General features: G+C 31.4%; 1 protein-coding gene across 1 annotated transcript in view; it reads left to right on the top strand.

Moving 5' to 3' along the window:
- Stpg2 (sperm tail PG-rich repeat containing 2) overlaps window positions 1-10,699 on the top strand; it is a 522,341-nt gene extending 511,642 nt beyond the window's left edge. Inside the window, exon 13 of the mRNA XM_077803111.1 lies at window positions 10,529-10,699. Within this exon, the coding sequence (XP_077659237.1) occupies window positions 10,529-10,699 (171 nt within the window). The remainder of the gene's footprint in view (window positions 1-10,528) is intronic.
- The last annotated feature ends 5,574 nt before the right edge of the window (window positions 10,700-16,273 follow it).

Raw genomic sequence — 16,273 nt, 5'->3', positions numbered from 1 at the left:
AATATGTTTCTGAAGGGTTTGAAGAGCCTTGTGGAAAGCCTTGCATTGTACATATGTACAGTATAATCATTATTATATAACACAAAAAATAAACAAGGAACAGTAACAAAAATCCATAAAGAAAATGCACAGAATAATAATTAGGGAAGATCTGTATATTAACAAATTAAACTGATACAGATGAATCCTAACATCTATCAACTATACTACTCAGTAAGGCTCTAAAAGAAATGTTTTATCACAGACATGGGCTCTGTGGCCTGGCTGCTGGAGACTAGATATACTTGGGTATTTATCAGAAGGAATTGATGTGATAGTACTAAATCATAGGTTTGGATACAGTTTTTATTACATTTTGCTATAATAATAAATAGATATGACTATTTTAAAACCCTGAAATCTTATAGAATATAACAATGCTTTTTTGTAGGACTACTTTCAATTTTAAACAGTCTTTTCTTCTGTAACCATTGTTGAAAATAAACTAACAATAAAAAAATTCACAAACTTCTCTGAAGGAAAATAAATATAGATAAACACTTTGAGAATCAACACTCAAGACAGTATGTAACAAAATGATCTGATAAAAGACTAAAATTTTCATGATTTATATGATTAAATGAGATAAAAGAACTCAGGATAAAAAGCCTAGAAAACATCCACCCATTCAAAAAGAGCAGAATTTTTAAATAAGTAAATAGATGTTTGCTTTCAGCTATAATATGTGGAAAGCTTAGAAGTTGTCTTTGTTGTCTTTACAAGAAGAAGTTGGACAAACTGAAAACTAATGACTTTTCTTGAACCCATCTAAAAATTAAAGTTATAGTGATATATACCATTTTCAAATGTGGAGAGAGAGGCAAATGTCTTGAGTGTTGATTATCCAAGTGAAAACTTGACCTGGAGTCAGTGGAGTAAAACTGGAAGGAGTACTTATATGGTAATTTTGACAAATTATTGGTGGTTGAGTATGGACTAGTCTAAAATGAGAAAGTCCTAGAGGCCGCACACTTGGTGGGTCCCCACACATCCAAGTGTTCTCTTTCCAGTAGCTGAATACAAGGTTCTCCTACTGATAATACTAGAAGTATCACTTTAAAGAACCTGCCTGGTGAGAACAATTATCATTGTAATGCCCATAGTCTTCTCCATAATAAAAGTCTACTCTCTAGGAGAAAGAACATTGCTAAAATGATTCTGAAATTTCATACCAGGTGAAGAAAACTGAAGCACCAGAAAATTAAGTGATTTTTAAGGATGTGTTAAACTCACAGTTATTTGAATTGACCTAGATATAGTAAATATGCCTTTTTTGATTATTGTTATATAACTATAAAATAATGTGTTTAGGTTTCTTTCAAATATTCTGTTAAAAACTTAAGTTTACCCACTCTTTATTACCACTTGTACATGATGACAATAACTAGGCAAATATACATTTCAAAAAAGATTAACATTATTATTAGAATATGCAAATTAAAATAGTGATAAGATTCTACTGCATATCAATAAAAATCACTAAAAACCTAAGAACCTATTATACAGATTGCTGGTGAGAATGCACAGCAACAAATACAGGAACTCATTCTTGTTAGGAGTCCACACCACTACAGCTAGTTTGAAAGATCATATTTAGATATAATCATACCATAAAGTCTGGCAATCATGCCTACAGATATTTACCCAACTGATCTGATCCCATACAGAATCTTCAAGCAAATATTATAGCAGCTTTTTGCTTAATGACCAAAGAGTAGACTGGAAGAAAATATGTATGAACAACTAAGATATTGTTCAGCAGGTAAATAGAAAAACAAATTGTGTCACATCTATGTAATGGAATAATATATAGTAATAAATAGGAATGAAGTATGAAGCTACACAAAAATATAGCTATGAAATGTCTTATGATATCAAGATGAGACCCTGAAATAGAAAAGAATATTAGGTTAAAAATGAAGAAAATCTGAATAAAATATTGAATTTGTCAAAAATAATGCATATGTTATGATTTGGATAAGTGTCTCCCAAAGGCCCATGTGGTGAATATTTGGTTTCTAGCCAGTGATGCTCTTATGAGGTGGTAGATCACTTAGGAGGTAGGACCTAGTGGAAGGAAGTTAGGCCACTGGGGACATGCCCTAGGAAAGGGTATTGTTTTCCCAGCCCCTGATTTCCTTCTGTCTTTGTTTCCCAGCTGTGCTGTACTGCCTTGCTATAGGTTCAAAGCAATGGGAACTGTCAGTCATGGACTAAAATCTCTGAAACTAAGTTGAGTATCTCAGGAATTTTGTTTCAGGAATGGAAATCTGACTAATTGCATTAATATTGATATATTAATTACAACAACAATACTGTAATATTAAAAATATTAATAATGAAGAAGGTAGGGGTATTGTATATGGGAACTCTAGGTAACATCTTTGCAATTTTTCAGTAAACCTAAAACTATACTTAAACAAACTATTTATTTAAAAGACAATACAACTTCTGGAACTTATATACACATCTATGAAAAAGTGTACTTAAATAAAAAATTATGAAGGCTATGTACAATTGAGAGATGAATTGAAACTACATGTGAGGAATCAGAATATAATTCAAAGAGGCAAAGAATGAAAAGTATAAAAGACTCCTTGAAAACATGAAGAAAAATAAGGGTAACAAAAATAAAATATTCAAAATCATAATTTACCACATTTATAAATTGAATAAAGATAAAAAACTATGTGTTCATTTCAATAGATTCGGGAGGATAAAATTCATGCTCACTCTTCTAGTTTAGATTTTAAATGACCCCCAAAGCCAGATGTTGAAGATTTGGCTTCCAACCTGTGCCACTATTAGCAGGTAGAAGATGGAGCTTAGTGAAAGGAAGTTAGGTGATTGGGGACACGCCATTGAAGAGGATGTTGGGACCCAGGTCCCCTTCTCTCTTTGTTCTCTGGCCACTATGAGGTGAACAGGCTTTCTCATCCTTGCACTATTGCTATGATTTATTGCCTCACCATGAGCCCAGAAGGAATGAGATTAAGCAGTATAGACAGAAACTTTGAAACTGTAAGCCTAAATAAATCTTTCCTCCTTTTAAAGTGCCTTTCTTGGTATTTTATCTCAGTGATAGAAAGCTGACTAATGCATCCACTCATTAAAAAAAACAAACATCTTAACAAAATAAGAGATAGAAAGGCACTTCCACACATTGGATAAAGAATATTTCTTTTTAAAAACACAGTGGTAAATTATTAAAAGATTTTCCACCTCTGATTGGTAATTAATCAAAATGTTAGTTGTAACCACTGCTATTTAATCTTAAACTGGAAATTTGAGTGCAACAAATAAAAAATACAGAAATTTTAAATATATAGAAATTACAAATGTAAATATTGGAAAAGAAGAATTTAAATTGCAATAATTTTAAGAAAATACATTATGAATGCAAAAATCTAAAATGTTATAAAGATAAGTCACATAAGTAAATGAATTCAGCAAAATCATTGAAAACAATATAATTTTTAGATATCAGCAACAAATGATTGGAAATAAAATGTTAAGGTACCATTTCAATAGCATAAGACATATAAGATACAAGAAACTATCTAAAGTGAGGTAGATAAGACCTCTAAACTGGTAACACTAAAAATTACTGACAAAAATTAGGACTGACTGAAATAAATGGAATAATATGCTATGTTGATAGCCTGGAAATCTCAACACTTTAAGAATATGACCTTAAAATTTACTTTTATAATCAATGCAATCCCAATTAAATATTTCAGCAGTTTGTATATGGAAATTGACATTCTGACTTTAAAATTTATATGGAACTCAATGGCCAAAGCAAGTATGAATAAGAACACAGCTAGAGAATTTATATAGGAATTATCAAAGTTTATATAAAACTACTATAGATGAGGGAATGTGGAATGGATGTAAAATTAAACAAGGAGAAAAATGAAATAGATGAATACATTTAAAAATATACCCATAGATATTTCATGAAAATGTAGTATATTTTGAAAGTTAATTTTACCAATAAATTTGTTCATTCAATTGAATTTTCATATGGGAAAAAAGGGGGTGCTATCCCATACTACAAAGAAAATCAATTCTATATATATGATAGGTCTAAGCATGAAAAATAAAAAATAAAATAAATATTCTAGAACAGAAGAAATAGAATATTTTCGTGACTTGAGCTAGTCAAATGCTTTTCAATAGGACATAAAAATGCTAATAATGACAAATTGAAAAACTGGATGATATAAAACTAAGAACTTCTATTGATTGAAAAATGTCATGAAAATGCAAATCACAGAAAAGGGTGAAGATATTTGCAATACATGTATCTAAAAGTAAATTCCTAACAATATGTTAAAAAGGGGCATGAGTGAGTCCTGGTGAGGGCCCTCTTCTGTGTTGTAGACTGCCAACTTCTTACATACTTACATGACAGAAAGAGAACTGCCTAATTCTCTGGTATCATCTCATAAAGGCATTACTAATCCCATTTGTAAGGGTTATACCTCTATGACCATATATTTCTTATTGGCCTCAGGGCCTAAATACCATCATATTGGTTAAAATTTCAATATGTGGATTTGGGAGAGACATAACCATTCTGGTCACAGCAGTTTTATACTACTACATTCCAATTAACATGGCTAGAATGTGTGTGGGGTGTGTGTGTGTATGTCAGTGTGTGTGTGTGTGTATGTGTGTGAGTGTGTTTGTGTGTGTGTTTGTGTGTGTGTGTGTGTGTGTATGGTATGTAAATGAGAGAGAAGGAGAGTGCAAGCACACCACATTTGGAAAAGATGTGAAGAAAAACAAAATGCAAATATGCTTTGGGAAGGTGCTTGGTAGGTTCTGTAAAACAAAATATATGGGTAGTTTATAACACAGTAGTTACACATACAGGTATGTAATCAACAGAAATGTGTACATGAAAGTGCCAAAATACATGTACAATGATGGACAGCAGCACTAACTTTAATTATTATAAATATAATGGTCATCAGAAGTAGAATAGGTAAAGTACATTGTAGTGTATTTATAAAATGGAAAAAGAAACATAAAAGAAAACGAAGAATTAATGTTATACACAACCACATGGACCCATATCATAAGCATGATGTTGAATACATGAAGCCAGACACAAAAGGAAATGCACTGTGTGATTCCATTACTGAAAGCCCCAAATTAGGAAAACTAATCTAATAACAATGGGAGAAGGCAGTACTGGTGACTCTTGCAGGCTCTGAAATAGATATGGGGGTTTGTGCTTGAGTGGGTGCACATAGGAACCTTCTGGAAGACTGGTGAACTTTTGGTTCTTGACATGAGTTCTGCTTACACAAGAGTGTTTACTTTTTGAAAATTTATTATGTCATATTTGCATACTTTTCTATAATGTATATTATAATTTGAATAATTTGAATAGCAGCTGCTATTACATATTTAACCTTCTAAAATTAATCATGTATTACTTAAATACATGATTAATTTTAGAAGGTTAAATATGTAATAGCAGCTGCTTGGAGAAATGGTACATGCTTGTAATCCCAGTGACCCAGGAGGCTAAGGCAGGAGAATCTGGTTCAAGTCTTTCCCAGGAAACCCCATTAAAGATTTTCAGATTGCTCTCCAAATCCAGCTTGTGATAGCTTCCTTCTCTTACTTTTCTACTTATTATGAACTTGTGTACTATGTATTGGGTTATGTATTGTTGGGAGTGCAGTATAGTTCAGTGATATAGCATGTGCTTAGCATGCATGAGGCCCTAGGTTAAAGTCCCAGAATTTTTTTTTAAAGCCTGACTTCTTTGTTTTTAAAGAGGCTTACTTTTCATTGCTTGGTGCTAGACTGAGTAGAGGACTTTTTTCACGGGAAGATGATTTGCAACCATAGAAGTGAAAGGGCAGTTTAACACATGATAGTCATAGAGAAGAGTCTTAATTTTGAGGTTACATTTCAACATTTATTTTGAAAAAAATTCAAATGTTGCATTTCACCTAACAATGAAGATATTCTCTTGTGTAAACAAAAGCTATTATTAAATACAAGAAATTTTAAATTGTTACAATACTATTATTGATCTTTCTAATATGCATTCAGAATCATCGATTACATTCAATTACCACGTACTTTTAATCTCCTTTAATCTAGGAAAAGTCTTCAGTCCTTGTTTTTTTATTATAGTGACTTTTAAAAAACTATCTGGTAAGCTTTGTTTTAATATTTATTTATACTGTCTTCTAAAATTTGAACTTCTAATCACTAGAACAAAAGTTAACAGGTCATTGTCCTCTCATTTTTCTTGGGAACAATGTTTTGAATTAGTTTTTTCCTTACTATACTTTGAAAAGGCATTCATCACCCCACAGTTGTCAGGGGGGAGCAGGGAATATACATGGTTTTATCCTAAAAACATAGAAATAAAAAATACCCTAATAACCTGTGACTAGAATGTTTTAAATAGTGTATTTTACTGCACATAAAGATGTACACTATGTTATAATTTCAGTGAAAACTATAAATGATGGCAAATTCGAATATATTCTAATATATTTCATAATGAGTTTGAGCCAGAAACATAGCTTTTAACATTGTATTGATTTTACCTCAATTGTAATTCATATTTCAAATACATTTATAATAATTTCAATGAAATGGCATATATAAATTGTTCTTTAGCTCTGATTAATTTTAAATCAGTTTTGCAAACCATAGAACACAGAATATAAAAAGCCTAAGTGGACATTAGACTGCTCTTTGCTGCAGTCAAGTACTTTCAGATACTTTGGTATTCTGAAAGCTGCAATCTGAACATGATTTCAATGCACATCAAATACACTGAAGACCCATCTCATATTCATTCCTATCTTCAGGTGGAAAATGCTTTGAATTTAAAATAACTATTTTCATCTCTCTAGTAAGAATGCCACTTTTTTTACTTCTGCCACTTGCATATGATTTCAGAGGAAGCAAGTTGTTAATTAGATATTTTTGCATAGTTAAGAACTTATGATTATGTGCTGTCATCCGTATCACTTCATTTTTTTTTTCACTCAATGTAATAATCTTAAAGTTTAGCTTTTTGGTCATTGCCACATATTCATCATGGTTATTTATGTCATTAAATATTAATTCTGTCTAGCTTCCTGTTGATATTGCCTAAAGACTATCTTTATGCTCTAATTACTGCCTCTGCTCCTTTGTCAAAGGTCAGTTGAATATATTTGGGTAGGTATATTCCTGGGCTCTGTGTTCTGTTTCATTGATCTATTTGTTGTTCTTTCACCAATACCATAGTGTCTTAATTGCTTTAGCTTTATTATAAATTTTGATATTAAATAGTAGCCTTGTTTTCAAATTAGATATTCTAACTGTATAAAATAGCTTCATATTTTAGGAATAATTTCTAAAACATTGTCAAAAGTTCTTTTTTAGAAAATTTGAAAGACTTTACTAGAGTTCTTATTATGTAAAAGGAGCAATATAATAAATACTATTTCAGGTACCTTCCAGAGAAGAATCAAAATAATTTCCTAAAATAAATTCTAAATCAAATATGCATTAGCATTTTCTTCTAGGTATTGTAATATTCCAATTTTCAAACATTTACATTTGCACAAGCCTTTAATGTCTAGAAATAATAATCATTTATTTCTTTAGAAATATGAAACTGATAATTCCAGTACTTGTTACCTTTGAATATATCCTTTCCAGTTGATTGAAATATCAATTTTATTATACACTAAATGCCTACATGCATATTACCCTAGACAACTACTTTCTACTGAATTTACCACCTGTTTGGGGGATTTAGCCACATTTTAAAAAAATTTTAAAATATATGATACCATCTTAGTCTCCTAATCTTTCTCATATGAACTTTCAATATCAGGCCTCTTTAGAGCCAGGAACCTTTGGGAAAGGATATAGAAAGAACTCATGTGGTGTATAGCCACAGGAATAATTTAATTTCTTGCCTCTACTATAGATGAAACCTCACACTTCCATTCTACTTCGATTTCCCTGGTGTCCAGCTTCAGACATGCTAGTATCTCAGGTTGATCTTGATCCTATGCCAGAAACAAAGTTGACTATGCTTATTTCTATGATTGTGCAGAGTCTTGAGTCAGGACTTAAAGTTGCAGCCTCTCAATATTATATTAAGTCTGATATTTCACTCCCAATGACATTATTTGATTTCTTCATTTCTAAAGAACAACAAATTTTCAACTTTCTGAAGACAGCATTTCTACTTGGAAGAAAGTTGGTTGGGAATGGTAGATAGGAGTGCTGAATTGGTTCTCTAACTCTCCTTTCAGGACATTGCCATCTTCATTACATCTTTCAGTAATTCTTTAAAAATCTCAATTGATCAGTATTCTATCCCTGTTTTTCAAATTAGGATTTTCCCTAATACATATTTCTTGGGTCATTCATTTCTATGATAATTTGAGTGAAAAAGAAAAACAAACAAGAAGACAAAATGGAAATTCCCTCAGTATCTTTTATTTATTTCAAAACATAATGGTTTTATCCTATAATCCTTTCAACAAAAGACAACACTTTTTACCAATGCCAATACCTCTAAATATCTTATGCTGTTGGAAATAATATTCTTTCTAATTTTACTTTAAGGGTATGCTTGGGTAATCTATCTCAATGAACATTCAGTATTGTGTACATTGCTGAACTCAGGTCTCATTTTACCTTGCCAGTTATTTTTCTCTATCTACAAGAATGAAATTTGTTTTTAAATAACTTAATACAAATATTTACTCTCAAGAGGATACTATGCAAGATATTAATAGTTGCATAACAGTTTTGGTACAATAGATTGATATGCTTTACACATATTTGTTTGTTTATTTTTGGTACCAGGGAACCCCTAGAGGCTTTATTTATTTATTTATTTTTGGTATTTTTGAACCCCTAGAGGGATAGCCAATGAACCACATCACCAGCCCTTTGTATTTTTTATTTTGAGACAGAATCTCTAAGTTGCTTAGGGCCTTGCTAAATTGCAGAGATTGGCTTTGAACTTTCAGTCCTCTTGCCTTGGCCTCCTGAGCCTCTGGGGTCACAGGTATGTGCCACTATGCTGGGCTCACATACTCACTCATTGAATCCTCATAAAAATACTACAAGATAGGTATTATTTTATCATTCTTATTTCCAAACAAAACACAGAGAGGTTAAGAGGTTACTCATGAAGACACAGAAAAATTTCAAGCTGTTATCTACTAAACCATATTGTTTCTAAACCCAGGAATACTTTATATATTTTAATTCAATTAGTATACCTACAAAACATATATAAAGTAGGTAGCATTGAGTCCTTTTGAAAAATTGGGACATTGAAGTTCAGGAAGTGGTGGCAACCTTCCTGAGGTCACAGATAATTGGAAGTGTCCAAGAGTCTAAATTTGTACTGAGAGCTCTTAATTTTACTTCTTCAAAAAACTGACTTTAAACCTGTAGCTATCATCTTATAACATGCAGGCAACAGTGGGAAACTATCAACCTAACATGTACTTGGAAACTTAATCTCAGTTCTCAACTTCTTCATGTATCCTACTGTATATGTTCTTGGGGAAGGGAGTGTGAATCAGAAAGAAAAGTGTTGTCCTCAGAGATATTTATAAGTGCACCGTTTAATTTTGATGTAGTTGAGAAGTGGGGATGGGGTTCTGTATTTCTTAAGATGATTGATTTCTAAGGTAATAAATCCATGCAGGTAACACAGTTGTTAAAAAAGTTAAAAAAACATAAAATAAAAAACCTTTTCGTATTCATTGTATTAGTTACATATATGTCAAAACTCATCAAGTATGTGCATTTTATCGTACTTCAATTTTACCTCATTAAATCTATAGAAAATAAAAAGAAAAAAAAAGAAAGGGAAGTGTTGATAGAGCTATGTTAAAGACTGGTACTTGTCACAAAGAAGGCACTCAAATAAATATTGGCTAAATGAAAACTCAATTATTTTAATATTGTCTTAAATTCTTGTTTTATCTCAATGTTCTCATTGGTATGTTAAATAGTTGAAGGTAAATACACTCATATTGGTACTGCATGTCCACAGTACTAAAAAAAGTTTGGACATATGTATATAATAAATACTTGTTGAAAGGATCAATGTTGAGAAAAAATTAGTATATGATTTTATTGGAAACAAAATGTATATTAAGAATAGCAATTGTTGATATTAATATATACAAAAATGCACATTTTAAAAAATATTATAGGTTTCACCAAATTCCTAAAATATTATTATGACTTTTGTTAAGAATATTAATATACTTTAGCTAAATTTATGACTAATAACATTTTATATTTTCAAATGTATTTATAACTATTAACCCTAGGAATCCATATGTAAGATATTAATGAGTAGTGTTGATAAGTTAGTTTACATTAATGAGCTCATTATTCATTATGAAAAACAATTTTTCAAAGTTTATGAGTTGTATGATTAAAATATGCTTTTGTTGTGTTTGAATCTCCACAGCTCAGTCCATTTATAAGACATTCTGTCCTGAAGAGAACATTCAATATTACTCTGCTAAATTCTTTCCTGACTAAGAGACAAAATTCTCCTACTACAGAACAAAAAGCCAAAAAAAGAACAACCAGGAGGCAAATAGAAGCTTCTAATGGTGAGTGTGCCTATACTCACTGAATCATATAGTTGCTATGTATTTACAATGCTAAATTAACTGTCATACTTATTCATATAATTTTTCTGTTTTCCAAATAGTATATTTACATCCCTATTCGAGAGATTGGCTATGTTTATGACCCTGAGAAGTAACTAACACATTTTAACAAAGGATAATTTACGTAATTCTAGAAATAAGTGCTGATCTGATATTTATAAAGTCTGTTTTTCATTTTGCCTTTGATCCCAAGATGGAAGAGTTACCTTAACGAGGTGTGACAGCCTTTTAATCAACATACTTTTTGAATATAAACAAATAAAAATTTTATGTTATGCTTTCATTAATTATTCTGGAATTGCATCACATTGTAATATTTAGGCACTTTGTTTTGTCAAATTATTCGATGAAGAAAATTTGGACTAAGGGTAGATATTTTCATATAAAGAACTAATAGATACTGAACTATGAGTTAAATATTAAGTATATCATAATGACTTTAGGCTTTGATTTTTTTTTTTTTGGAAGATGGTATGGAACTTAAACAATATGATGCTATTGTATTCCAGAGATTCCTTCTCATTTCAGTTATCTAATCAATGAAATGGTATTGAATTTTTGTAATCTACCATGATTAGATTAATTACTAGAAAACTAGATTCTAAACAAAATTATACATTAAAGCAATAAAATATGTTTTGTATCTTATATATCATTAAACTATTTATTGGAATAATAGATCAACTTTATATACTGGAGATGAGATCTAAGTTTATTCTTGCTACAGATAAGAACCACTGTTATTAACAATAGTTGTCACTAGCCATGTAAGACCACTGAGTAATTAAAATGTGAGTATATTTCAAATTGACATATGCTCTAAGTCACCAGATTTTGAAGATGGAGTTTTTAAAAAAGATATAAAATATCTTATTAGTAATATTTTGTATTTATTACATGTTAAAAAATATTTCTGATATACTAGGTTAAATAATTTTTTATTAAGATTATATACATTTAACTGGGCATGGTAGCACATGCCTAGAATCCCAGCTGCTCAGGAGGCTGAGTCAGGAGAATTTCAAATTCAAAATCAGTCTCAGCAATTTAGCAAGACCCTTAGCAACTTAGTGAGAACCCTGTCCCAAAATTTAAAAAAATAAAATAAAAAGAAGGGAGGCTCTAGGGATATGGCTCAGTGATTAAGCATCCCTTGGTTTAATCCCTAGTACAAAAAAAAGTTTATATATACTTTTTATTCTATATGATCATTAGAAAGCATAACATTTTTCTATGGCTAAAATCATATTTTTGTTAGTCAGTGACAGTCTAGAACTACCAAGTATAGGAGTAGTGAATTTATCAATAAATTTGATAGAAAAACAATGTCTTCCTTCCTTCCTTCCTTCCTTCCTTCCTTCCTTCCTTCCTTCCTTCCTTCCTTCCTTCCTTCCTTCCTTCCTTCCTTTCTTTCTTTCTTTCTTTCTTTCTTTCTTTCTTTCTTTCTTTCTTTCTTTCTTTCGTTCTTTCTGGATATTTTTGCTAGATAAATAATTCCAGGTTGGCACCAATTGTCTTTCAGCATTTTTAAGATATTAGTGTATTATGTTCTGCTTTCTGATGAAATATTTTTTCTTTAAAGATTGTGTTTTTATTATCTGATTGTTTGTATAACTTTTCTTTATATATTAAAAAATCAGTTTGCACTAATTTTCTAGGTTTTTGCCTTCTGTCTCAGTGCTCCCCAATGTTTGTTAATATTCTGACTCATGTGGGTTGATGTCTTTTTATCAGTCATGGAAAATTCTCACTTATTTTCTTTTAAAACTTTTTGTTATAATACCCTTCCCTCCTAGTTTGAAAATGCATTTACAGGTTCTAAATCCTTTACCATGTCCAATATATCTCATATTCTTTTGTATATTGTCACTCTACTTTTCTCTTTGTATTTCAATCTTTTTATCCTCCTCCTGACATGCCTAATAAATTTGATCAAATGTTGTACATTGCTTATGAAAAATTACAATTTGATTCTTTGCCTCATACTGCCTCCAGACAGGATATCCTTTTGCTGTCTCTCAGGTACCTTGAATGTGACAGATCCATTTTTCTAGAGTTGGATTGTGTTTACTGAGAGCTAGGTTTCCCATTTTTTTAGAGCTGATGTAATTCTCATTACTCCTATTCCTAGGTTGTAATCTTTGTAGATTCTATCAAAAAGTCAGGGATAGTCACTAGAGCATCTCTTGCAATTTCTTTTTCCTCACCCTCTGAAACTCTAAGTACTCTGTCAGGCTGCCCAACCCTTTAGCTGCCACTTACAGTGCTACAAGTTAGCTTTTTGACCTCATACCAAATAACATTTGGCAAATACCTTGAGGATCCCAAATGATACAATATCAGGTTCCCTCCATATTTTTCCCTTCTCTGTAATCTGGCCTGCTCAAATCTTACTTTCTTTTTGTCTCTATACATCCTGAGCATGCCAAAATGTCAGGTTAGATTTCTACCAACTTTGTGTTGGTAGAAAAGAATACTTTTCATATTGTACTATTTAGGAAGTTATTCCTCAAGCACAAAATAAGGCTCACTTCAGTGTTGTTCCCTCCTCACCTTTCTCACCAGGTTCCTGACCTTTCAAGACCAGGCGTGCTGATGGCATGGTGAAACACCCATTCACTTAAATAGATTTAGGCAGAAATCATTTCTCTAATTTTTCTCAGTAATATACTCTGCAATATATTACCCTCTGCTACATCTGAAATTCCCTCTTTACCACAATTTATCAAACTCTTTTCTTTTATCTATCAAATAATTCCTAAACATCTTATATCTTCAGTGAACATTTTCAACTGGAGCAGAATATCTTCTAGACAATGTATCCTGACACATAACCACTTACTCATCATCCCACTGGAAGCACTTGTCCTTTTTATAAGTGCTACTGGGAATGGAATCCAGGGCCTCATGCATACTGGAGCAAGCACATGTACTTCATAAGGAAATACATTTACTTGTTAAATTTATTTGCATATTTATTAGTTTTAAGAATTATTATTTTTGTCACATTATAAACCAAAGCAATACATCAAGGCCATGTGTTTAATTATTTAACTATTTTTACATGGTGTTGTACAAAAACAGTTCCTTTCAAAAGGGTTTAGCATTCCAGATGTGCCCACATCCTGAACTCTCTGTGAAGAAAGGCTTCAGAAGGCAAAGCCCCCTATTTAATTTTTCCATTATACATGACAGAGATACCTTTCTATCTTTTCTGTTTGTACACATGCCTATCATTAAAATTGGAGACTCAAAAAAAAAAAACTACTAGATTTGCATTCAGAATTGTTCTGCATTTCAGTAAATATAGTGCCATTTTTGAGGCTCCCTTCTTTAATCAACTTTCATGAGAAACAATTTTATTCCACAATTAGCAGTTTAATGCTTGGCTGAGCTACTATACTAACTCAAAAGAAAAGTAAATGAGTTGACATGTTCAGATGACTGCTATCAGCTTAACTCAAGTTTGCATGAATGAAGAGGGAAAAAGTTAGATAACAGAAGAGTGTGTGTTGCATGATTGAAAATGGGGAGAATCACCATCTGAACAGGAAAATCATGTCAGATGGCAACAGTGATGTCACCAGAAAAAATTCTCTGGACTATGTAGGTTTACTTTGTGTCAAGTCATGTTTTCTTCAATGTTCCTAGTCACAGAAGAAACCAGCATAAACTATTTTTGTCATATGCATGAAGCTTGGTGAAAAAAAACTGATATTTTTCCTAAGGTAGAAAATAGTAGAGCCTCTTATATGTTACAAGTGCATATTATAAGTAACTTCATTATAAAAAGAGCCTCATTCCTAAAATATTTATCAATGGTCATATCAATGTGTTAATTTATGTTCTGACAGATTCAATAGCTCATTTTGTTGGTACTTTTTTTTGCTCTCTCAGTCAACACATCATCTTATTAGGTGCCCTACTATCATGATATAATGTCTACAAAATTGCAGGTATAATTGTAGGTATTACTTTAATATTCATTTTTAACAAGCTCAAGTCCCCAGCACAGTCATTAAGACAAACCAAATGGCAGGATTATGACATAGTATGAGTTACCTGATTATGCTTAATTAATTTACTTAGCAGAAAGGGGCATTCTATAAAATGTACCTTTTATTTCAGGTAATGTAACTAGAGGAGAAATCTGAAAGAATATTTTGGCTTTGTAGATAACTACAATATAAATACCATTTACTAAAAACCTTTTCTTTCCTTACAGATATATTATGAAGGTAATATCTGTTAATATAAAGGTAAGCTGACAGTTCTCTTACAAAGAAATACTTCCAGTTTGATGATGTCCTCCATCACTTGCTCAAAGGGACATAATTGCTCTTCTAACCTCTAGAGATAGAAAAATCTGTTCTTATAAGATTTAATTCTTTTTCCCCCTCAAAAATTTTCCTGTTACAAAAGCATTATATATATTCATTGCCTTTTTTTTCTAAAAACAAACTATTGATGTTTCAGTATAAAATACAGTGCTGAATAAAGACAAGTGATGAAAAAATTTTCAGTTTTAGAATTTCATTCTCTAAGCAGAGAATGAAGTTACTTTCCAAATTCCAGGCATGCTGAAACAAAGTAAACGATGCTATTATGTGTATGGGCCTTTCACCTGACTTATTTTCTTATGCTTTCTTTCTCTAAAACTTTAAAACTAGATTATTCAATTATGAAAAGAATATTCAATACGTTTTATTTATGTAAATTTTATGTGCAAATAACATAACAGGGAAAATGAGATTATGAGATTTATATGAAACAACAATGAATTTTCTTTAATAGCCTACATATTTGGTGTATAAAATGCTACTTTTTATTTTTTTTTCCAGTTTACAAAAGATACCCCAAAATTTATTGATATAGTTTTTAAAAATCATACACATTTCTCTCTCAAATATATAAATATTTATACAGTCGTACATCTTGGTTCTCAATTTAAATGCTATACTTCACTTAATGTTTTTTAAGGGTTTATACATATTACTTTTCCATAATTCATACACATTTGCTTATAGCAAAATAAAGAAGTGAAATGTAAGAACAGAACTGTATTGGAATTACTTTTTTTTGTTGTTGTTGTTTTTTTGGTTTTTTTTATTGATTGTTCAAAACATTACAGAGCTCATGATATATCATCTTTCATACATTTGACTCAATTGGGTTTTGAACCCCCTTTTTTAACCCCAAAACAGATTGCAGAATCACATCTGTTACATACTAACATTTTACATAATGGCATATTAGTGACTGTTGTATTTTGCTACCTTTCCTATCCCCTACTATCTCCCCTCCCCTCCCCTCCCCTCCCATCTTCCCACTCTACCTCCTCTGCTGTTGTTCAATTCTCTCCCTTTTTTTCCCCTCCCCCTTGCCCCTCATAACCTCTTGTAATTTTGTGTGTCATTGAAGGTCTCCTACCATTTCCATATGCTTTCCCTTCTCTCTCCCTTTCTCTCCCCGCATTCGTCTTTGTTTACTGTTAGTCTTTTCCTCATGCTCTTCCTTCCTGTTCTGTTCTTAGTGGC

Source organism: Urocitellus parryii, chromosome 10 (assembly GCF_045843805.1).
Source record: "Urocitellus parryii isolate mUroPar1 chromosome 10, mUroPar1.hap1, whole genome shotgun sequence".
Classification (NCBI taxonomy): Eukaryota; Metazoa; Chordata; class Mammalia; order Rodentia; family Sciuridae; genus Urocitellus; species Urocitellus parryii.
This window is presented reverse-complemented; position numbering and strand designations above follow the sequence as displayed.